Below are 23,836 nucleotides of genomic sequence, written 5' to 3' on the forward strand. Positions count from 1 at the left end.
CACAGATCTCATCACGAACCACATCAGCAGAGTCACTGGAGAACTTCTTAAAGAGAGCTGACAGTCACTATGTCCAAACAGTAGTTGGATTGGTAATTAGTTTGGATACTAACCGCTGTGGAAAGTCTGGAAGCCAGAGTCATCTCCAGGTTTCCTTTCAAACCCAAAAGAGCCGGAACCAGGATGAAAATCTCTGTAATGTTCTTAAACGCTTCCCAATGCTGAGGAAAAAAGAGTGGAGAGATTATTGCAGTGAAGTCTATAGCAGTGGTTCTCAAGGAGGGGGCCGGGGTCCACTAGGGGGCCTCAGCAAACTTCCAGGGTGGCCTCAATAAATCTTTAAATTATTTATAGTTATATTAACATAAGGTTAATTAATTAAACCAGAGGTACATATCAGCTAAGACAGGAGGGCCTTCGAATATTGCCTTGAACATATGGAGTCAAAAACGTTCATGTTCTTTTTGTTTTTACCAATTGTATTATCTGCCAGGCAAAAATTATAACTCTAATAATATCCAAGTTAATACTTAAAAGGCACACTTTTGTGAAACACAAAATAAGATATTTTGAAAACTGCTAGTGTTTTTATTTGTTGGTGATCAAAACGTGAAAGTAGCGTCCAATGTGATTTTCAACCACAATGACTTCCATTAGATGGACAAAACATTCCTCAAAATACATTCTTCTGCGATCCGATTGGAAAAGGTCATACAGGTTTGGAATGGCATGAGGGTGAGTAAATGCTTCATTTAAAGGGTTAGTTCACCCAAAAAAGAATCATTTACTCACCCCCAAGCCATCCTAGGTGTATAACTTTGTGTATAGCCTTATAATGTGAGTGAATGGGGGTTGAGATTTTGAAGCCCAAAAAAAGCACATCTATCCATTATAAAAGTAATCCATACGCTAGTTGTTCTAGTTTATAAAGTTATAGATATGGATATTATTCTTACAATAACGCATTGCTTCACTTCAGAAGGCCTTTATTTATTTATTTATTTTTTTTTATTTGACAGGGACAATGCAGTCAACAAAGTTTGCAGCCGATGTGATGCACATAGAGTTTATAGCAAGTGCTAATTTTCAACTCCCGTCCCTGGATGGGCCTTTCTACTATAAAAACACAATATTCAAGGATTAAAGGATTAGTTCACTTTCAAATCAAATTTTCCTGATAATTAACTCTCCGCCATGTCATCCAAGATGTTCATGTCTTTCTTTCTTCAGTCGAAAAGAAATTAAGGTTTTTGATGAAAACATTCCAGGATTTATCTCCATATAGTGGACTTCAATGGACTCCAAACAGCTGAAGGTCAAAATTACAGTTTCAGTGCAGCTTCAAAGAGCTCTACACGATCCCAGATGAGGAATAAGGGTTTTATAATTCGTATTAATGCCCTCCACAGGTCAAAGTTTGAACTAAATTGTCATATACAATATGCTAGTGCAAGTATATAACAATTAGTTCAAACTTTGACCTGTGGAGGGCAGTAATACACTTAGCAGTGTCTACACTGCTGGAATTCAAATAGAGAAGAAGAAGAAGAAGAAGAAGAAGAAGAAGAGAGCTAGTTCAAGATGAGCATTTATGGTTAAAACATTATATATATATATATATATATATATTTTTTTTTTAGAAAAGTAGCGATGGTTTCTCTAGATAAGACCCTTATTTCTCATCTGGGATCATGTAGAATGATTTGAAGCTGCACTGAAACTGTAATTTTGACCTTCAACCGTTTGAGGTCCAGTGAAGTCCACTATAAGGAGAAAAATCCTGGAATGTTTTCATCAAAAACCTTAATTTCTTTTCAACTTTAAAAAGAAGAACATCTTTAATGACATGGGGGTGAGTAAATTATCAGGAAATTTTCATTTGAAAGTAAACTAATCCTTTAACGCCCTGGAGCCGTATGGATTACTTTTATGATGGATGGATGGATGTGCTTTTTTTGGGCTTCAAAAACTCAGGCACCATTCACTCCCATTATAAAACTTGGAAGAGCCAGGATATTATTTAACATAACTTTGATTGTGTTTGGCTGAAAGAAGAAAGTCATATACACCTAGGATGGCTTGAGGGTGAGTAAATTATGGGATCATTTTCATTTTTTGGTGAACTATCCCTTTAAGGTTTCAGAATCTCACCTGTACTATATCAAGCACCACACCGGCTGACACCGTCCCAAACCCAGCTAGAAGGAAGGGAACTAGTATCTGCAGTGCCATGGCCAAAGGCGACTCTTTGGGCATGTTTCTGGTCGCCAGCTGCTGCCCTTCCTCCTCGCTCTCCTCTTCCTTATCTGCCTCTTCTCCCGAAAGCCTGGCATCAGGCAACATAGGCTCCGTCTCTGCATAGCGTCCGTCTCCGGAGTCAGACAGGCTGACAGATGTTCTGCTGCCGCGGTCCGAGTGGCGGCGGGGCTCGCGGTGGAATCCGTTTTTGAGGGACTCTGGCTTGGGTGTGCTGAGGTCCACCATGGCCAGCCGTTCCTCCTGTAAAGCGGTGTAACCGGCAGGTACCATGGTCTGAAGCAAGGAGGGTATGGGTCTGAAAGAGATGGAGCTCCAGGGTCCTCCAGCCTGCGCTGCAAGACTAGGGCCCAGGGAGCTGAGCACAGCACCCCCTATGGTTCGGAGGCTCATACTGTAGACGGGAGCTGACTGGGCTCATGGCCCTCTGAGCTTTGAGAGGAGCAGTAGATCAGCAGAACCAGCAGGTGGCATCCATAACACAACAGCTATGAAGAAGTGCTGGTAGTGTCACAGTCACCTGATGAAGAAAAGTACAGAGGGAAATTCATGAACAACAAAAGTGTATTTGCACTGTCCCACACATTCAAGGTCACATTATCATTATGCGCTGTCTGTAAACAGCCGTTATTTGATCTAGATGCTGAATTGGCAGTCACAATGTTTAGTACACAATCTGAACCTTATTTACTTCAACAACAATTACTAAGTACACCATACTTGGAAGTTGAAACTAACTTTTCAGCCTCTTTAGCATTAATAATGCATGCGTACTGTGGGGGGAAAACACCCTAATTAATTGCACAGGAGTCTGGTTATTGTATGACACATTCTTATTAGAGTCAACCAAGAAGAATCTGACATAAAAGTAATAAATACAACATATACAAGATGATGCAATAGTGAATTTCAATATTATCACACAGCAAAAACAATAAACAACACATATTGCACGGAAAATGTTTGTAAACAAAGCTAGTTCTCAGAACTTAGAAAAAAATAAAATGAAATAGAGAAATGCATATGCATGTGCTCAGAACAACACTTATTGCTGCAAGTAACTACACATATATTTGACTGATATTATTTGAGATATTTATATTATTCACGTGATGATGCAGTGAGCGGACAAGCTGCATTTCCTGCCAAACAAACAAACAAAAGAAGAAATGCCGGATTTGTGAAGTTTATATGGTTTGTGGTAATCAAAAAATAGCCAATTGTATATCTTAAGCTTTAGGTGGATGAACTGTGCATTGGAATCATCCCAAAACATCTTAACATATTCTCCGGGTGCCAGATGGTAAACATTCATAATTAATAATTTAAACTCCAAAGCCAGTCAAATGGAACCAGAGCTTTATTTAAAGTGTGGTAGATGTTATTAATCCCTCTTAAGGGTGAAAATGTCATAACGAATGTATTTACCGTAACATTTCCAGCTCCGTCGACACCAGTTTCAGCCTCTTCCCTGATCGCTGGACTGGAGCTCGATGACAGCGGCGGCGCGTCATCACTGCCGTGCACTGCGACAGCCGCCGGAGCGAGCGCGCATTTCAAAATAAAAGCACAGTGTACTATGGGCTTTAAAAACTCATTTCTACTTTTTCAGCTTTTTTTGGTACATTAAGGTCACATTAACACTGTCTTAGACACCTTTTTATCATCCATTGCATTTTTTTTAAATGAGTTTTATTTAAAAATATTATAAAATAGTAAAATATTGTTTCTTTCATCCATGTCCAAAACAGAAGAGAAATGTTGTCAAACAAGCATGACAGCTTAAGGCAATTCAGGTTTTCAGGATAGAACTATGTCAGGTATGAAAAAAAAAAAAAAAAAAAAAAAACAGGTAATACCAGCTATGCTAGCGCTATTTAAAATAAGTCGGCTATTTAAAAAAAATTTAAAAATCTGTTGGGTTTTTAATCTTTGATTTATGCTATTGTACTGGTTTTAAAATAAAATAAAATAAAATAAAATATGAACCTCAAATACCTAATAAAGATTGGACTGGATTGGAAACGTACGTCCAAAACTCTAGAGGGCGCCAACAGCTACTCGACCCTTTTACGCGGAAGTTATTATATTGTGTAAACACACATGTGGATAGCAGTGAATTTGTACATGTGAGGATCAAACCATGTCTCAAACACAGAACGATATCAAGAAAACCTCTTCTAAAGACTTGTTGACCTGTGGCAACGGAAAAGGTGAGGCATTCTTTGAAAAAGAAAAAGAAAAGGTCTCAATTTCATGTTTTAACCTGTTCACAGGGAGAATCTCCTCTATTTATCAGATAAATCCAGAAACTCTGATCAGATGTGATTCGATTTGCATATTTGTGATTAGATACACATTTATTGTCTGCTATAAATAATGGGCGATTCATCTGTTTTGACTCGACTATTTTACATCTTGAAGAATTAAACTTTTTCACACGGTTTAATTAAACATTTATCACATGTCCTGGAATAAAGCTCTAATCATGGTCTTGATAGACACTCGAGAGGATTTTTGTACAATATGTGGTTTTTAATATTAAGTGTGGTGATAATGGCACTTCTTTCTTTTTGTAGAAAACTAGTTTATTAAAAAAAATAAACATTGTTTCTAAATGAATTTGAGATGAGAAATTTGATATGAAACCTACTGTCAAATCTTAATTTAAAACTCTTGAAATTAAGCTGCATTTAATAAATATATATATGCCAACTTTGTTGTCTCCAGGAATCCATGACAAACTTCTGTTGAGCTCTAAAAGTGCTTCGCTCCAGACAGAAAGGGTCTCGAGAAGTAGTGGTATGTTCATGTCATCAGTTGTATTTGCAGATTATATATTACGATTGTTATTTTTAATACATAACTGCTATATTCTATTAAGTATATATATTGTGTTTCTGTGCACTAGTCTTGGACAGATTGCAGAGTTTCCTTCCCCAGATGGCCCAGGCCAACGAGTCCCTTAGACAGCAGATGGACGAGGCTCCCACTGGTTCGTTTGACATTGAGTGTGTGGAGAACGCAGAGAAAGTCATTGAGATGGTGCGTCTGGCCTCACTACCAGCTGTAGTTCATCATAATCTAAATCTAAACATGCATAAATATAACAACGTTTCATTTCTTCCGTAATAACCGGATGTGTTTGCCCTGCAGGATGTGGCTCTGGTTGAGCTGGAGGAATCAGACAGCAGTGAAGAGGATGAGTCATCATCATCATCATCATCTGAGGAAGACAGCTCAGAGGAAGAGGTGCAAACTGTCACTGCAAAGACGCTCAAACTTCCAGGTGACAGAAAGAGAAAGGCTAACATACAGGTGCTGGAGAAAGAGGGCGAGTGAGAGAACACATACTGTCCACTTTAACTCTGGGAAACTCACGCCAGGCCATTCCTGTGCCTATGGATGAAATACATGACCGTTCCAAGTCCGTTTTTGTTTGGAATGAGCACAGACCAGTGATTTGATGTCTTGTCGAGCTGGCGGACTCATACGAGGAACATTTCATGCAACTTTGGAGGTGTTTTCATCTCAGTTGAACATACTTGAAAAATGTATTCTGCATTATATATACAAAGTAAAAGTTAAAGGATTATTTCACTTCAGAATTAAAATTTCCAGATAATTTACTCACCTCCATGTCATCCAAGATGTTTATGTCTTTCTTTCTTCAGTCGAAAAGAAATTAAGGTTTTTGAATAAAACATTTCAGGATTATTTTCCTTATAATGGACTTCAATGGAGACCAAACGGTTGAAGGTCAAAATTACAGTTTCAGTGCAGCTTCAAAGCGTTCTACACGATCCCAGATGAGGAATAAGGATCTTATCTAGAGAAACCATCACTCATTTTCTAAAAAATAAAATAATGTATATACATTTTAGTACTTTAGTTTTTTTTTAGTACTTCCGCCTACAACACACGTGACCTTTCCAATGTGATTACGTAATGCGGGACACATTGCAGAGCAGTGCAAGATGAGCATTTGTGGTTAAAAAGTATATACTTTTTTTTTTTTTAAATGACCGATCACTTAGCTAGATAAGACCCTTATTCATCGTCTGGGATCATGTAGAGCCCTTCGAAGCTGCACTGAAACTGACATTTGGACCTTCAACCCGTTGGTAACTGTTGATGTCCACTATTTGGAGAATAATCCTGGAATGTTTTCCTCAAAAACCATAATTTCTTTTTGATGGAAGAAGGAAAGGCATGAACATCTTTGATGACATGGGGGTGAGTAAATTATCAGGAAATTAATCCTTTAAGTTTCATTAAAAATAATTTTGAAACCACAAAAGGTTTTGCAATTTGCGTTCTTTATTGTAAAAATGGTTTCCTGACGCTCCTTAAATTTTGTTTGTTGTTGATATAAAGTTGAAATACTGTTTTTTGTTTGGCAATATGTGACTGACAGCTTATACAGAATCTGGAATACTCCTTTTAACATCTGCACAAGATAACATTTCATCTTTTGTCAAATGCATGTCATTGCGTGAAGTGTTCACGCATAAGAAAAGCATCATGAACACTTGGCAACAGATATTGTCAGAAATAATTCACATTGTACTGAATTCAAGAGTTTAAGTTACTATTACATATTTTCCTATCAATCGTGTCTCATATTTTTGTACAAAATAAATAAATTCCTTGCAAAGAGAACAGCGTGTTTATGTTATTCCCTTTCAACATTTCCAATCATCTTGTATCTGTCTGGAATGCATAATTAAATATATAAAATAAGACAAGTTGTCGTATCCTCTAATAAAATATATACAGTTATGCTAATAAAAATTTGTGATGTGAAATTCTATGCATATTAAAACCCTTGATGTACAAATATGGTAAATATGATACAGATATCATAAAGTGGCAGTGATGCAACATGGCTTTTAAATATATAAAATGAAAGACGTGCTTGTGTTTGCAACTGGCTAAATAACTATACTTGTTTTTTTAAAGTTTGGGGTCAGTAAGATTTTTTTTTTATAAATTAATACTTTTATTCAGCAAGGATGCATTAAACTGATGTAAAGTGAGAGTAAAGTTATTTCAGATAAATTCTGTTCATTACAGAATCCTGAAAAAAAATTATATCACTGTTTCCATAAAACTATTAAGCAGCACAAGCGTTTTCAACATTGATAATACAAATAAAGAAATGTTTCTTGAGCAGCAAACCAGCATATTAGAATGATTTCTGAAAGATCATGTGACACTGAAGACTGGAGTAATGACGCTGAAAACCATCACAGGAATAAATTACATTTCAAAATATATTAAAATAAAAAAAGCTGTTTTTGTAAAATTGTAATAATATTTAACAATATTACTGTTTATAGTGTATTTTTGATCAAATAAATGCAGCCCTGGTGAGCAGAAGAGACTTCTTTCAAAAACATAAGATCTAACCAACCCCAAACATTTGAATGGTAGTGTAAATTAGCAATTTTATCCTAACCAGTTGTGATATGATAAGTGACAGGACATTTTGTGGTTACTTGTTTTGTATTTCTGTGGAAACAAGAGGTTCACGTTCGGAGTGGGTAGAAAAATGGTTAGGAAACGCTCAAGAGCATTAACTTAGAGAAATTAGCTTAATTTGATCATTCACTTGAGCTTAGTCAATACTTCAGTGTCTACTAGTTAAAAATAATACTTGATCTGATTTGTGGCCGATCCAGTGTCCTTGGGGGTCTTTTGCCATTTTTTCCCCATTTTTGAAAAACATTGTCCGCCAGTGTAGACTGGCAAGCCAGCATTTGTCCCGTTTCAAACATTTCCAGAAAAAAAGGGTGATATAAAATGTAGGCACATTAGTGTAGTCATGGCAGGAAATGCTCTGGATTTCTTATCAAACTTCTTCAAGCCACAGTTCGGCCATGCAGTCACGGGCCATGTAGTCTTTCCCGCCCCAGATTTCCTTCAATACTCCACCGTCACAGCTTTAGTCCGCAGGTACTCGTGCAGGGCTTCCTCACCTGGATACACATATACAAATTCCTCATGTTCATGAATTAGATATAGACAGTAATAATACAGTGCGTTTTGTTCACTCTTACCAAGGTCTTTCCCAAACCCGGACTGTTTGAAGCCTCCAAAGGGAGCCGCCACGTCTGTCTTGTTGTAGGTGTTGACGAACACAGTTCCCGCCTCCAGTCTCTCGCTCACGTACATGGCCTTGTTGATGTCACGGGTGAAGACTCCAGAGGCCAGGCCAAATTCGGTGTCATTTGCTCTGTTCAGAACTCCATCTACATCACTGATGGAGTAAAACAGTGGCATTAGCAGGGATAAGCTCTTCTTTGGTGACAAGATCTGGCACAGTATAATATATGTGACAAAAGAATGACACTCGTTGCTTAAATGTTGTCATAACGAGCTCCTGCCTTGGATTTAATTCATGTTGCAGGTCAGAAAGCCACAAAAAGCCCTACTATAGGCAGAAAAAGGCAACTTACCCATCTTTGAATTTGGATACCACCATAACGGGGCCAAATGACTCTTCTTTGGCGATAAACATGTGGTCCTCTACGTCAGTGAAGACTGTGGGCTCCATAAAAAAACCTGTAAGCATAAATAGATATATATTAGAACTGGAATAATCAGTGTTGTTATTAACAAAACTAAAACTATTAAAAAAAAATTTAAACTGAAATTAAGCTGAAATAAAATAAAATATGAATATTAGATAAACAAAAAATGACAAAATTACTAAAACAAACTAAAATTATAATGAAAAACTTAAGCTTAAAAAATATTTTTTAATTTTATATATATATATATATATATATATATATATATATATATATATATATATATATATATATATATATATATATATATATATATTATATATATTACACACTAGCACAACAAAATTACTAAAACTTTACCTAAAATTATAATGAAAAAAATTACTAAAACTAAAATAATGAAAGCTATATAGAAATATAAAAATATGAGAAATAGAAAAAACAGATAACAAAACTACTAAAATTTATAATAAAATGACAATAAAAAAACTTTAAAAAAAAAAAAAATAATAATCTACAAATAAAAGCTAATTCAAAATGTTAATCAATAATGTAATAACTATATAAATTAAACTAAAAGAGCATTGGAAGTAATGCATATATGCTTATACATTACCAAAATTGCCAAATTTAATGTTCTAAAAATATTTACAGAACCTATTTATGCTCACAAACCCTTTTAAAGCATGGGTGTCTGGTTACAATAGAGGACTCACCTGGTCTGTCCACCTGTCTCCCACCGTAGACGAGTGTGGCTCCCTCCTTCACGCCGATCTCGCAGTACTCCACCAGCTTGTCCAGGTGGGCCTTGTGGTTCTGAGGACCGTGATCTGTGGAGCGGTCCAAAGGATCTCCAATCTTCATCTTCTTGATTTCCTCAACCTGAGCACACAAAAACACATCAGTACATCCTCATCTAGAAGCAGCTCGCATGATTTAAGATGCAGTCTATGCATGAGGGAACACGTACCACTCTCCTGATGTACTCGTCATGGATGGACTCTTCAACAAACAGCCGGCCCGCAGCGATACAGTTCTCTCCTTTGTTGAAGTAAACAGAACTCATGCCCTGCAACGTACACGCAAACATGCAGTAAGCTCAAGAGGAAGATCTGGCATTTGTATACGTGTCAAAATCTGCTAAGGGGTAATAATGGAGCAACTGTTTTAAAAAGTGATTTTTCACTATTATTTACAACAGGATCTGCATTTTCATGGGTTTAAATAAAATATTTTTGTTGTAATAGACAATAAAAACAACTTTGTGGATCAAAAGCACTCGTTTCCTGGTAAAACATGAACTTGATTTTCAAAAATCAATGAATTTGTGACAGCTGAATGTAACTTTTTGACAATCCAAACATGTCAGTCTCTGAGTAACGTAATTTATGCCATGAAATAAACTTCATTTAGTAAAATAAGTATAATGAATTACAAAAAAAACATTTCGAATATCTCCAGCACGTTTTACAATTACCCAAAAATCAAACATAGTTCACCCCTTATGCACATTATCGCATCCGTTATCAAAAATTTATCCGTCTTCAAATCCACATAATTTGAATATCACAACATTAATGTCTTGTCAAAAAATAACATGCACAATATATGGTAGTATTTATGAGAAGTGGAGGTCCAGCGAGTCCAAATGTAAAAAGCTTGTTGAATTGCTCTAACTGAAAACAAATATGCACTACATTAGCTGTACTTGCATTTAGATGCACTGTATTTTTAAGGCTTGCATTTTTATGGGATGAAATTCAACATGGTCGTATATTTAAGCTGTGAATATTTCAATTAAAAATATTTCACACACATTTTCATTATTAAAAATTCAATAATTCATATTCACATTTCCATGTCCATGTTTTGACTACCTCATCGCTTTCTGTGAAGAGGGAGAAAATGTGGACCTGAGCGTCTTCAACATGCTGTCTGTCAGAGACGATAACATACATAATACATAACAAACGAGTATAAATTCGGTCATGTAAGACTTGATTTTCCTGCTATGACAAAAACTGAGATCAAGCGCCCTGCAATAAAGCAATAAAACTCATCTGGAGAGAAGATAGAAGAGAAGAGAGAAGAAATAGCATAGGACATCGCCTTGCCCTAAACTGTCCTCATACATCTACAGTATGCAAACATGCAATTGGCATGATACATTTTTACTTGACATATATAATGTTATATTTGATTTACTCTGGATTCTTCTGAAATCATTATGACCAGCAGATTATTGGAGTTCATATTTCCGCAATTCAAACTAAAGGCCCATGAAAGGAGCATGTAAGCACATCATGGGACTTTTTGATTTTGTCTATCAACTGGCTTAGCAAGTTGCAGTATCGTGACTAAGAAAACTGTGTTTTTGTATGAACAAGCATGTGGCGGTTCGACTCAAATGCATTAGTAAACTCTGCACCCTCTGACTAAGAATCAGAACTGGCGAATTTGTGTCGTGAGATCCACGCAAACCTGGGGTGTGTGACTCTAAGCGATATGGGTCCGTAATGAATGAATAATGGAAAGTATGGGATACCCAGAATAATCAAATATCTAAATTAATACATAACCAATGATTAATTTCTAATTGTAAACACAACCTAAGAGTAACAATCATTTGAAATTGGAGTCAGATTAAACGAGTGAAATTAAGTGAACTTCACAGGGGCGCTGAAAAGACATACACGCATTTAACCTTCGCCCAGGCCATCGGATTCCATTTCTTACAGTCAACATGTGTTGTACGTTATATTTTGACTGACATTTTTTATGTACAGACTACTATGGAAGTAAGATAATGCCAAATGTTTTTGAAATAAAAAGCTTGTTGAATTGCACTATTTGAAAAAAATATGCATTACATTAGCTGTGCTTGCATTTAGATGCACTGTATTTTTAAGGCTTGCATGTTTATGGGATGAAATTCAACACAATCGTATATTTAAGCTGTGAATATTTCAATTAAAAATATTTCACACACATTTTCATTATTAAAAATTCAATAATTCATATTCACCTTTCAAATTTCACTTCCAAAATATTCATTCTGTTTAAAAATACAACCTATAAAATTCGACTAGCAATTTTCAGTCCATTTTATTTCGCTTTACAAATTCGCTCCCACAAATTCAGTGGTTCAAATTCGGCAGAAAATTCAACATTTCACATCCGGGAACTGCAGGAAGAGCAGTAGAGTGCCGATGCATCATCTCTATCTGCTGTTAGTCTGCTTCACCAGCAGGTGCCGCTAGCGGCTGTTTAGGAAGACCAAAGCAACGCTAGTAAGTCATTCATTCATAAAAACAGATTTACAGAATTAGAGCAAGCATAAGTGAATATGTGATGATTATCAGGGCCAGTATAAATGCAGAAAAGCTGATAAAGACACAAAAGCTGCATTTATGTTTAATTCAGTGTCTTTACGCTTACTTTCCCAGTGTAGCTACAGCTTTCTGTACAGTGAACAAGATAACGTTATTGCCCGATGCTGGTGTACAGATCAAACGTTAAATCTGAGATAGACATATATTTCTCTCTGTTGTTTAGTTTCCTTAACTTTATATCGCGGCGCTGTGTTGTAATACTAGGACTTCCCTCATCCGTCATAGGATTGCCCTGCCATCAGGACAAAAATTCTTAACACAGTTTAATGGACTCGTACAGTGATATAAAAGACCAAACTCGCACCTCATTTGTGATGTAGGTTAGACTATATAGGCTCCAAGAAAGCAGATACTGGCATAAAGTTGATTTGACGCTGAACGTTTGATTATGATACTCGCAAATTTAGGGACCGTCTCTAAAGTTACGACATTCTGTATTCACGTTTCTACCTTCAATAGCATTTAAAGAGAATGACTTAGTCACAAAACCAACTGTAAATTGTTCATCTAGCTGTCAGGTATAATGCAAACCTTTTAGATTTTTGATGTTTATTATAATAAAAGGTAACACTTTATATTAAATAGTTGATATGAACGAACAATGAACTGCACTTCTACAGCACTTACTAATCTTTGTTAATGTTAATTCCAGCATTTACTAATACATTACTAAAATCAAGAGTTGTATTTGTCAACTTTAGTTAATGCACAGTGAAGTAACATGAACAATGAACTGCTGTATTTTTATTAATGTTAACAAAGATTAACAAATACAACAACAAATGTGTTGCTCATGGATAGTTCACATTAGTTAATACATTATGAACCTTACTGTAAAGTGGTTCCAAATAAAGTGTCAAGTAATATGTAAAGATTGCTATGTATTTCACTACTGTATTGGATTATACAAAAAAATGCCATAACTTAAAGCTCAATAGCATATGATGAGAATGATTTAGTCACCAAAACTACCTGTGAAGTGTTCATCTATAGGTGCCAGGTCAAAGAGTGATGCACCCTTCTCTCTCTCTCTCTCTCTCTCTCACACACACACACACACACACACACACACACACACACACACACACACACACACACATATTCAAACACACTCAACTCAAAGTACATGCACATATACTTTTTCTTTTTTTTACACATTCATCACACAATTAGTTCTACTTAGTTAATTTTATTTCTAAATTTTATTTAAAATTTGTATAAGCAGGATAATCTATGATCAGGTAAGATAAAAAATGAACAAAGTAAAAAAAAATAGTGTGATGAACGTGTAAAAAAATAAATAAATAAATAAATAAATAGTATATATATATATATGCATGTACTGTGAGTGAGGTGTGTTTGAATATGTATATGTGCATGTGTGTCTACAAGAGTTTGGTAGAAGGTAGAAACGTGAATACAGAATGTCGTAACTTTAGAGACGGTCCCTAAATTTGCGAGTATCATAATCAAACGTTCAGCGTCAAATCAACTTTATGCCAGTATCTGCTTTCTTGGAGCCTATATAGTCTAACCTACATCACAAATGAGGTGCGAGTTTGGTCTTTTATATCACTGTACGAGTCCATTAAACTGTGTTAAGAATTTTTGTCCTGATGGCAGGGCAATCCTATGACGGATGAGGGAAGTCCTAGTATTACAACACAGCGCCGCGATATAAAGTTAAGGAAACTAAACAACAGAGAGAAATATATGTCTATCTCAGATTTAACGTTTGATCTGTACACCAGCATCGGGCAATAACGTTATCTTGTTCACTGTACAGAAAGCTGTAGCTACACTGGGAAAGTAAGCGTAAATACACTGAATTAAACATAAATGCAGCTTTTGTGTCTTTATCAGCTTTTCTGCATTTATACTGGCCCTGATAATCATCACATATTCACTTATGCTTGCTCTAATTCTGTAGATCCGTTTTTATGAATGAATGATGATTTACTAGCGTTGCTTTGGTCTTCCTAAACAGCCGCTAGCGGCACCTGCTGGTGAAGCAGACTAACAGCAGATGGAGAACATGCATCGGCACTCTACTGCTCTTCCTGCAGTTCCCGGATGTGAAATGTTGAATTTTCTGCCGAATTTGAACCACTGAATTTGTGGAAGCGAATTTGTAAAGCGAAATAAAATGGACTGAAAATTGCTAGTTGAATTTTATAGGTTGTATTTTTAAACAGAATAAATATCTTGGAAGTGAAATTTGAAATGTGAATATGAATTATTGAATTTTTAATAATGAAAATGTGTGTGAAATATTTTTAATTGAAATATTCACAGCTTAAATATACGACCATGTTGAATTTCATCCCATAAAAATGCAAGCCTTAAAAATACAGTGCATCTAAATGCAAGTACAGCTAATGTAGTGCATATTTGTTTTCAGTTAGAGCAATTCAACAAGCTTTTTATTTCAAAAACATTTGGCATTAATTTACTTCCATAGACTACACATTCTGAATCTGATATAAGTGATCTTGAGATGAGTCCCTGTAGTCGTCCAATTTGACTCACATATGTTGAATATACTGTATATTATAAACTTGATAGGTCATTTACATGATTTGTTACATTTAATTACCCCTTAGCAGATTTGACTTATATTGACATCTTCCTTCACTAGCCGTCTTCTCTCACCATTCTCACTGCTTTGTCCATATCGCAGTCGCTGAAGATGATGAGGGGAGATTTACCACCCAGCTCCAGAGACACTTTCTTCAAATTACTGACCGCACAGCTGCAACAGGAACGACATTATCATCTTTCAGAGCACTGTATTAAAAGTTTTAATGATTCACTGTCATTGTACATGACGTATTTGAGCAAAAGTAACAGAGTTAATAGATTACAGTGTTGATTTTAGTGAAATTACATGAATTGGATTCACCTTTTCATGATCTGTTTGCCAATGGGAGTAGAGCCTGTGAAACCTAGCTTACGGATATCAGGATGATCGGACATCCTCTGCCCGACCAGACCACCTGAGAGAAAGAGATGACAGAAATATCAGTCATCAAGAGAAGAATGTTATATCAGTGACATCAGAAGCGGATTAACACAGAAAATACTTTTGAAAAACAAAAATCTTCACAGCTCAAATAACACATTTTTGAATGTAATAAAAGTGCGTTAAACACACGAGATGCACATTTCTGGTGGTCAGCAACAGGCCACAGAAGATGCCGTTCACAGAGGTTAACTTGCACTGAACCTGGAATATTCCTTTAATGTATTCACCTGATCCTGGAACAATGTTGATGACTCCTTTCGGAATGCCAGCTTTGACTGTCAATTCAGCAAACTTTAGTGCAGTTAGTGGGGTTACCTGGAAAAATCAAAAGAATATTCAGTAATTTGTGTTTTTCAGAACATAAATAAATATATATATTATATATATATATATATATATATATATATATACATCTATGGAAAAAATTAAGAGACCACTCAAGTTCAGAAATCAATGTTAAGTGGTCTCTTAATTTTTTCCATAATTATATATATATATATAATATATATATATATATATATATATATATATATATATATATATATATATATATATATATATATATATATATATATATATATATATATATATACATCTATGGAAAAAATTAAGAGACCACTCAAGTTCAGAAATCAATGTTAAGTGGTCTCTTAATTTTTTCCATAGCTGTATTATATATATATATATATACACACACACACACACTCAGCGAACTGTTTTACTTTAGCTTTCAAATTCGCAATTGTATGTACTCTGTGGATAGGGAGAGGTAGTACTGAGCACGCATTTTACAAGATAAGACATTTATCAGATGCTTGGGCTCTGTTGAGCAACGAATAGAGGCAAATGTAGCCGTGGCATATTCTATCCTCTCACGCTCCGTCTTGGCGATATCGCAAGACAGCTTTTCACTCTACGAGAAATCTCGTCATGTTTTAATATCGCGAGATCTCGTGGCACTAGATCTCGTCACACCCCTAATATGTATAATCTGAACTATTAATATATTTGGATATAAGTGTTTGCGTGTTTTACCTGAGCAGGTTTTAAGACGAGTGTGTTTCCCGCTGCTAGACAGGCTGCACTCTTCCACGCCAACATCATAAGTGGGTAGTTCCAAGGAATCACTATGGCACACACACTGAGACACAAAAAAACAACATGCTACATATTTATGATAAACAAATTTGCATAAACACACACACACACATTAACACTCACTCACCCCAGAGGCTCTTTCTTTGTAAAGGTGAGGTTGCGATTAGGTCTGGCCTGATTGATGGGTATCGTTGAGCCCTGTAAGGAACAGGATATGATGCGTCAAAGACAGAAAATTATAAAATGAACATGCTGAAGGTCTGCACAGTGAACACACACACCTGGATCTTGTCACACCAGCCAGCAAAGTATCTGAAGGTCTGAATGGACATGCCGACGTGTGTTTTCAAGGCCAACGTATAAACGGCACCAGAGTCAATTGCCTCAATAGTGGCCAACTCCTCCTGGTGTTCCTCCATCAGGTCAGCTAAACTGCAAACAAAAGAAGTCAAAAAGAAATATGAAAACTGCCCAACAGGAAGTTCTCAGTTCTTGGTTAAATAATTGTAGTAGTTGTAATAGCACAAAGTTACTATTTGCTTAACAGATGTGTCAAATATTGGCCAAGTGATTCAATAAAGTAAACACAAACTCCCTCCATCTTACCGGTAGAGTAGCCGGCCACGGTCACGAGGGTTCATTTTACCCCAGGGTCCATTATAAAAGGCCTCTTTGGCTGCACTAACCGCTCTGTCCACATCTGCTACTGATGCATATGACACCTTGCAGATCACCTGAAAAATCACAACGCAAACGTTAGATATGCTAGGTATGTGTTTGTGTGTGTTTAAGACGGCAGAACTTACCGAGCCATCTGTGGGGTTCACCGTGTTGTAAGTCTTTCCATCTTCTGCATCTTCGAACTTGCCATTGATGAAACACTGATAGGGCATTTTTACAGTCATGTTATTGACATCTTTTGTCGCATAATCGATGACCAGCTCCTCCTCCTGGTCTTCTCCGCGCAGGCGTCGGACGAACATCTGGATGAAGCTCTGGAAGGTGGTGGCCATGTAGACGTCCTCATTCTGAAGCTGAACTCCTCCACATTTCTGCTTCATCTCCTCCACCAATCTAAACCAAACAATCACAATAACACATAATCCACTTATAATATTCATCAAGGTCTGCTTTTTCAAAAATAGTTTTCACCTCCTTATAATTAATTAATCTGTTTTTGCTACAATTATGACTTTACTATGTAAATAACCTGTTATGATTGGCTAACCTCTTTGCATGTGAAATGACCTCAAGATATTTCTGCAAAGTTGCCGAGTACTGAATGAACTAGTGTTGTCAAAAGTACCAACTTCGTAACCAAGTCGGTACTGAAATTTTAAAATGTCAAACGCTCCCGTGTGTATCTGTTTAAGCGCTTGGTGACGAGCATCATTGATGTCTATTTACAACGTGTTATTGAAGCATTGATCATTGTAGCCAATCACAGACATCTCTGTTGAATGCGTGAACACAATGGCCAATCAAAGGCCAATCAGATTGTTTACAAATCTGCTCAAAGCGTCACATTTTCCAAATTTCAGTACCGACTTGGTATCGCGGTCGGTACTTTTGACCCTAGAATGAGCATTGATATGTAAATGTGGTTAATGATGTTAATGTGATAATGGTTATGATGTCAATATAAATTTTTTACAAAAAAAATTGGTAACTGAAATAAAGGTAATTGAAATAAATAAAAATAAAATGGTATGGCAATTAAGAAAATTAAGTTTAAGAACTAAAATTACACTAATATATATTTTTATATATATATTAGTTGAAAATATTAAATAATTACTATAATTGTATAATTGTATATACATTAATAAGATAAATAAATGAAGGTCAGACCCACCTGACCACATCCATCGAAGCAGCTCCAGACTTAAAGAAATCGGTTGTTTCGTCAATAGCTGGAACATTACTCAGGATACCTTTCCATATCACCTAGTCAAGTATGAAACAAAAGACAAAATGGCATCATTGCTCAAATATATTTCTAAAATGCATTTTTGAGGCACACACATACACACCCTGATTTCCTCTGCCATTTTCTTCTCATCGTCTGTGAGATCCAAACTGGTGGTCTCCTCTAATGAGAAGTATTTGGATGCAGGAATCATCTTTCCATCCTCAAACTGCAGGTTCTTCACCTGGAGCTGCACAGTGATATTATATTAAAGCAATTAATACTCTTTACTAGGAATCTGTAGCTTAATGCATTAAAAGCTTAGAAGCCAAGTAAATAAAAGACTAGAAGCTAACCGCTTTTCCATCAGACCCGAACAGGACAAGCCCAGATTTGGCAATGAGTCCAGGCTGAGACGCCCCCTCCACCTCTATTGGCTGACCTGCAGGCACCGACCCGCTCAGCATGGATGAGCTGTACAGCGTTACCGGCTACAGAACAAAACACACACACACACACATTACTATGCAGTAAAAACATCACCAACTTAGCAATCAGAATTAGTCTTGAGTTTGCCTATGAGTGAGACTTCAGATTCATTTAATTCATTATTCAAAATACAGTATACCGTAAAACGATTTGCATGTTTTATTTAATTCAACTGTTCAGGCAATGTTAATGGTATGACCCATTTCAGGGGAGCCAAATTTACAATTTAAAATCAGTAAGAGCTACAAAAGTATCATCATATTTACAGGTAAAGCTTCATAAGAAACGCACCTTTCCATCGATGACAACCCAGGCACCCGGAACTTTATCATGACCACGGATCCAGTTATGGATGGCCTCTGCCGGCTGAGCCATATTCACCTGGAGAAAGAGAGAGAAAGAGAATGACGGATAAATTGACGTTCACTTACATTTACAGCCTAAAACCACACCTTAATTACATTTTTTGCTGATTTACATAACTGTTTTTGTGTCTCACCTTAGCATTTGATTTCTTTTGGATTCCTTCATAGCTGGCTCCTTCTTCAGACTGAGGGATCTTGGGAGCTTTGCCATCTGCAATGAGCTGTACAGCTTCTACCTGTTGGAACACAATTTAAGTAAACTCAGATTTAAAATCTAATGTTTAGTTTGCATAAAAATGTCATGATGTTTCCTTCATAGTTACCATGGCCTTGATGCCCTCTGGAAACAGGAAGCGGTTATAAAGTGTGTCCACTGTATCATTGGGCTCTACTGGACACTCCTTCTGCAGGAGGATGGGGCCAGTGTCCAAACCATCATCAGCCCAGAATATACTAAATCCTGCTTTCTTATCACCCTCGATTAATGTCCTGCACACACATATTTAACCTTTAAATGCATGAATGTTTTGACAATCATTATTACATATTCGGATCTTCAGCGACCCGGAACTATATCTAACACAGATGGATCTCTAACTGCCGCAATATTATAAAACTCTTCTTATATTTTAATAACAATTACAAAAGAACGTCCAGATGCATTCTTAAATCTGTAACCTCTTCCTGAGTCTCTCCATTAGCGTCCGACTCCGGTTTGAACAATGTAAGGCTGAACACCGTTACTGACAATTTTGGCTGCGTGAGATTCTCCAGCTTTTTTTTTGTTGTTGAGCAACCGAAGCGTGAGCTGTTAAAGCTCCGCCCTCTTCTGGAAAAGGGGCTGGGAGCAGCGGCTCATTTGCATTACGCAGTGTTTTTGCTCACACTCAAATAGGAGCAAATTTGACAAGCTATAATAAATTATCTGTGGGGTATATTGAGCTGAAACTTCACAGACACATTCTGGGGACACCAGAGGACTTAAAATATATCTTGTGAAAGGGGCAATATAGGTCCCCTTGAAAAATGAATGAGGGGGAGGGTAGTGAATGATGTGAATGATGTATTAATTTAAGGGTTAAATCCATTTATTTTAAACACACTCAACCACTAGTGTCCATATAAAGATCTCAGAATTAAACTTTAGTAACATCTCACCAGTTGATGGCAGAGGCTCCTCTGTGTCTGGGCAGGATGGAGGGGTGGTAAATGATGGATCCATGTTTGGGGAAGTCAATCACATTCATAGGAATAAACTGGGAGCAGAAGGGCATGACGTTTAGCTCAGCGCCCACCGCTTTGTACGCCTCCACCACCTCCGGGATGGGCTTGCCCTTCACCCGCCACCGTGGGAACTTAAACACCGGCGTCCCGTCCTTCTCCGCCACCACCGCTGAAGGTCAGAGAGAGATTGGTCCTGAGAAGTTATATAAGCTATCTGAAATAAAACCAGGTCACACCTGGCATATTCAGACTTTAGTGAACTTCAATGAACAATGAACTAGAGTAACATTTATCGAATCAATGTCACGCATACTTAAGTAACTGACCTTGTCCTTTATATCTGAATCTATAAATGTATCAGTCATGAACTGTAACAACTTCAAAAGTCTAAGTTATAGTGACCAGCACTATAGTGATAGGCACTTTTCACCACCTGAATATGGTTATTAAAATGGTAATCAGCACATTAAATTATTGTACATAATCATGTGTTCTATTGAATCCATCTTTAATTCATACAAACTCTAAACATTAAGTACTCTTGAGAATGATTGTCTCTGTTCTTTGTTTTCATATAGGCCCTGTTTAAACCTGGTATTAAAATGTGTTTTGGTCGATCGGATCACAAGTAGACGAGGAAGACACATTCCCGTTTACACCTGGCGTTTTAATCCGTGTCTTTTGTCCATTTTAAACCACTTCTGTCCTGATTTCTTCGAAGGGAGAGTCTATTGGCAGGTAAATGTACAAAATAAGCTTGCACAATTTACATATGAACATGCACAGAGACGACGGAAAAACATACAGCGAACAGCTTTCATTTCTGCTCTGACAGCTGCAAGACCAGCCGAACGCTGTGAGTGCAGTTAGAAATCAGGAATGGTGAGAGAACATTGTGCTTGGTACATTTTTCATCTTCAAACCAAATTTGGGTCGTCAGTCGACAAAGCTTAAATCCTGTCTGGCTAGCGCGCTTCCCATGATGTTTATGCATTAGGTCAGTATGCAGCCTTTAGTGGCTGTTCGAACCCATTCGACCACATGAGAGTTTCCACTATGAAAGCAATCCAGTATAATGCGTTTTTGACTACCTCCAGAAATGGTCAAAAGTGGACAAGCTCAAAACGTTTTACATCCCGTATTTAACGTCGTCCACTTGTGATCAGATCCACCAAAATGCATCTTAATACCAGGTGTAAACAAGGCCGTAGATCACAAATACTCTGATCACTCGAGGACTTTTCACCTCACATGGCTTCACACCACTATTCACCAAAACAATGAGATCATTATGCGGGATGTACTTCTCTTTCTCTGACCGACACTGAAATGCCCCTGCGCCTCATGCAAACATAAACACTCACACATGGTTGAGTTGTGAGCAAAATGCGCTGCTCAGGAATTCAGTGTTGTGACTGAAGTAGGACACTGGTGTTCAACCTCACTTCCTGTTAGAGTTCATTACAACAATGATTATCCACAAACCTGACACATTTGATTAGAGCGATTCGAGGTGTGGGGCAGGGGTTCCTCATTTCCCTGTTTCCCATCTTTCACTTCCACTTCTGTGGCACTTAAAATAAAGTTGCACATTTCCATGCATGTGGCTGCAAATGTGGCTTCCCAGCCCCCATGACACACTACATGAGCTACACTTCAGAGCTCCCCCACCCATCTGACACTCACCCAGGGGGTCCGCCTTGCCGTCCTTATCAGGAACTGTGAATACGCCCACCACTTTATGGCCCTGCTTGCGGAGGTTTGTGTACACTTCCTGTCCAAACAAGCTCTGGCCAATCAGGGCCAACTTCAGCTTATTTTGGTAGTAAGCCTGTGTGAAAGAGTATTAAAATGTTATAACATTTCAGATCAAGCACACCAGACTAAACTATATGTTTTGAAGTAACGTCACTGACATTAAAATATGAAACATAATCAATCTCTTTGTTCTCTAAAACTAACCAATTCTCTGATCTCATATTAGTAGTTCATTCACTGTCTGACAAATGGCAATGTCCAAGATGATAAAAAAGAGGACAAATGGTTTAATAACATACATTATTATTATTTTATTACTAAAAAATGAGCACATAATTGATCCAAATATCTTGCTGAAAGTCTATTTTATTTACTTATATTCCATTCCATTCTATTCTACATTATTATTATTTGTATTTTTTTTTTTATTATTATTTTACATTTTTTAATTCACACTTTTTGCTTTGTGTGTACATATTGATGCATTAGCAATGTATGCAAAAAACAAAATATGTCAAAGTCATTTCAACTGTGCTACACAATGGGGCTAAAAAATAAGATCTAACCTTACTGGAACCAGCTCAAGCATTGCTTACACAGCAAACAAGTATTGAAATGTATTATTGCTTGTCATGGCAAGATCATGTATGCAAAATGTTAATCTGTCAGTGCACATGTGGTTTAAAGTTTGTGTTCTAGTAATAGTGACATTAGTAATATGATCTGCCCTCATATTCTCGCCCCCTGCTGATGCAACTCCCCACGGATCTGTCCATTAGAAGTAATCCGACCAAGCAACGTGGCAAAGACGGGATCCCAAACCGGTTTAACCCTATATCTTATTAATATGTTCATAGTATGCATATATTATATAACGTTATATATATCTCAATGTGCAAGTGTGCAACCTACAACACTGCATTAAAACACCGGGTTATATCAGCTGACAGCATGCTTACAATAACAGTACATGGGTAACCCCAGTTATTTAAGAAGTCACCAACATATATAAACTTGTTTAAATGTGTATGCATGTGTCTGCCATCAATACAGCACATTTCCACGTATGCATTCATTCATTCACTACCATGCAGAAGATGCGGTTACTCACAGAGCTCGAGGAGAATTTCCTCATGATCGTGTTCGCCGTCCACAACATTGTAAAAATGCTATAAACACCAAAAGAAAGATCACGTTTAAAATCCGGGGTGGTGGGTTGGGAACGTGCGATACTGTAAACTCACACCTGCGGTTCGCTGACTGACTGTATGTGGTCAGTGTGGCAGCGGAACCAGACTGAACCGACGCGCACTGACCCCCAAGCGAGTTCAGTGCGTGCGCGCTCCCGTTCCATACGTCACGGCGGTTATTTATTTAGACAGATGCGCGTAACCGTATGAGCGTACTTCTTATTAGAATCAAAACCCTCTCTTAACAAGAATAGTTTCTTGTACCAGACAAAATTTAATACACACCATTTTTTTTTATTTTGTGTTTGGTCTTTACCTCAAGGCAGAGCTGTAAATGCCCTTGTTGATGGCGAATATCGCTCCTTTTATAGCAAAAATAAACTGCTGCAAAAAAAGTTAGGTGCCATACAAAATGTATCGAGTAATCGCATTACACATCACAAATGTATTACAGTAAAGAGTACCAAAAACTAGATATAGAAAGACAGTTCACTCCTATTAGTTATGAATGGGAAAAACTGCAACGCGCAATATGGCGGAATACGTCAGAAGTAAAGAGCCAATCGCTGATTGAAAAAGTCAGTGCGTCACTGC

The 23,836-nt window shown here is 37.0% G+C and overlaps 3 protein-coding genes across 3 annotated transcripts in view; 1 reads left to right on the plus strand and 2 right to left on the minus strand.

The window, feature by feature from the left end:
- The window catches only part of slc41a2b (solute carrier family 41 member 2b), a 29,087-nt gene extending 25,321 nt beyond the window's left edge, over positions 1 to 3,766 (minus strand). Inside the window, exons 1-3 of the mRNA XM_067391563.1 lie at positions 3,685 to 3,766; positions 2,152 to 2,776; positions 114 to 221 (exon numbers count right to left, since the gene is read on the minus strand). Coding sequence (XP_067247664.1) covers positions 114 to 221; positions 2,152 to 2,649 — 606 coding nt within the window. The 5' untranslated portion in view covers positions 2,650 to 2,776; positions 3,685 to 3,766. The remainder of the gene's footprint in view (positions 1 to 113; positions 222 to 2,151; positions 2,777 to 3,684) is intronic.
- A 573-nt stretch (positions 3,767 to 4,339) lies between these two features.
- nopchap1 (NOP protein chaperone 1) lies at positions 4,340 to 5,943 on the plus strand. Its single transcript, XM_067391564.1, has 4 exons — positions 4,340 to 4,469; positions 4,987 to 5,058; positions 5,168 to 5,301; positions 5,413 to 5,943. Exons 1-4 carry the CDS (start codon positions 4,400 to 4,402, stop codon positions 5,596 to 5,598), a joined length of 462 nt encoding a protein of 153 aa, XP_067247665.1. The 5' UTR covers positions 4,340 to 4,399; the 3' UTR covers positions 5,599 to 5,943.
- A 1,138-nt stretch (positions 5,944 to 7,081) lies between these two features.
- On the minus strand, positions 7,082 to 23,331 carry aldh1l2 (aldehyde dehydrogenase 1 family, member L2). The gene is made up of 22 exons (XM_067391562.1): positions 23,164 to 23,331; positions 21,981 to 22,125; positions 20,229 to 20,463; positions 19,394 to 19,559; positions 19,205 to 19,306; positions 18,997 to 19,086; positions 18,573 to 18,707; positions 18,341 to 18,466; positions 18,163 to 18,254; positions 17,114 to 17,381; positions 16,914 to 17,041; positions 16,589 to 16,739; positions 16,435 to 16,505; positions 16,245 to 16,350; positions 15,437 to 15,524; positions 15,087 to 15,180; positions 14,837 to 14,936; positions 9,763 to 9,861; positions 9,509 to 9,674; positions 8,718 to 8,823; positions 8,319 to 8,518; positions 7,082 to 8,237 (listed from the first exon to the last, which is right to left on the minus strand). The coding sequence occupies exons 1-22, from the start codon at positions 23,209 to 23,211 to the stop codon at positions 8,182 to 8,184; spliced, it is 2,772 nt and encodes a 923-aa protein (XP_067247663.1). The 5' UTR covers positions 23,212 to 23,331; the 3' UTR covers positions 7,082 to 8,181.
- Between the last annotated feature and the right edge of the window lie 505 nt (positions 23,332 to 23,836).

The sequence above is a fragment of the Chanodichthys erythropterus genome, chromosome 8 (genome assembly GCF_024489055.1).
Source record: "Chanodichthys erythropterus isolate Z2021 chromosome 8, ASM2448905v1, whole genome shotgun sequence".
Lineage (NCBI taxonomy): Eukaryota > Metazoa > Chordata > Actinopteri > Cypriniformes > Xenocyprididae > Chanodichthys > Chanodichthys erythropterus.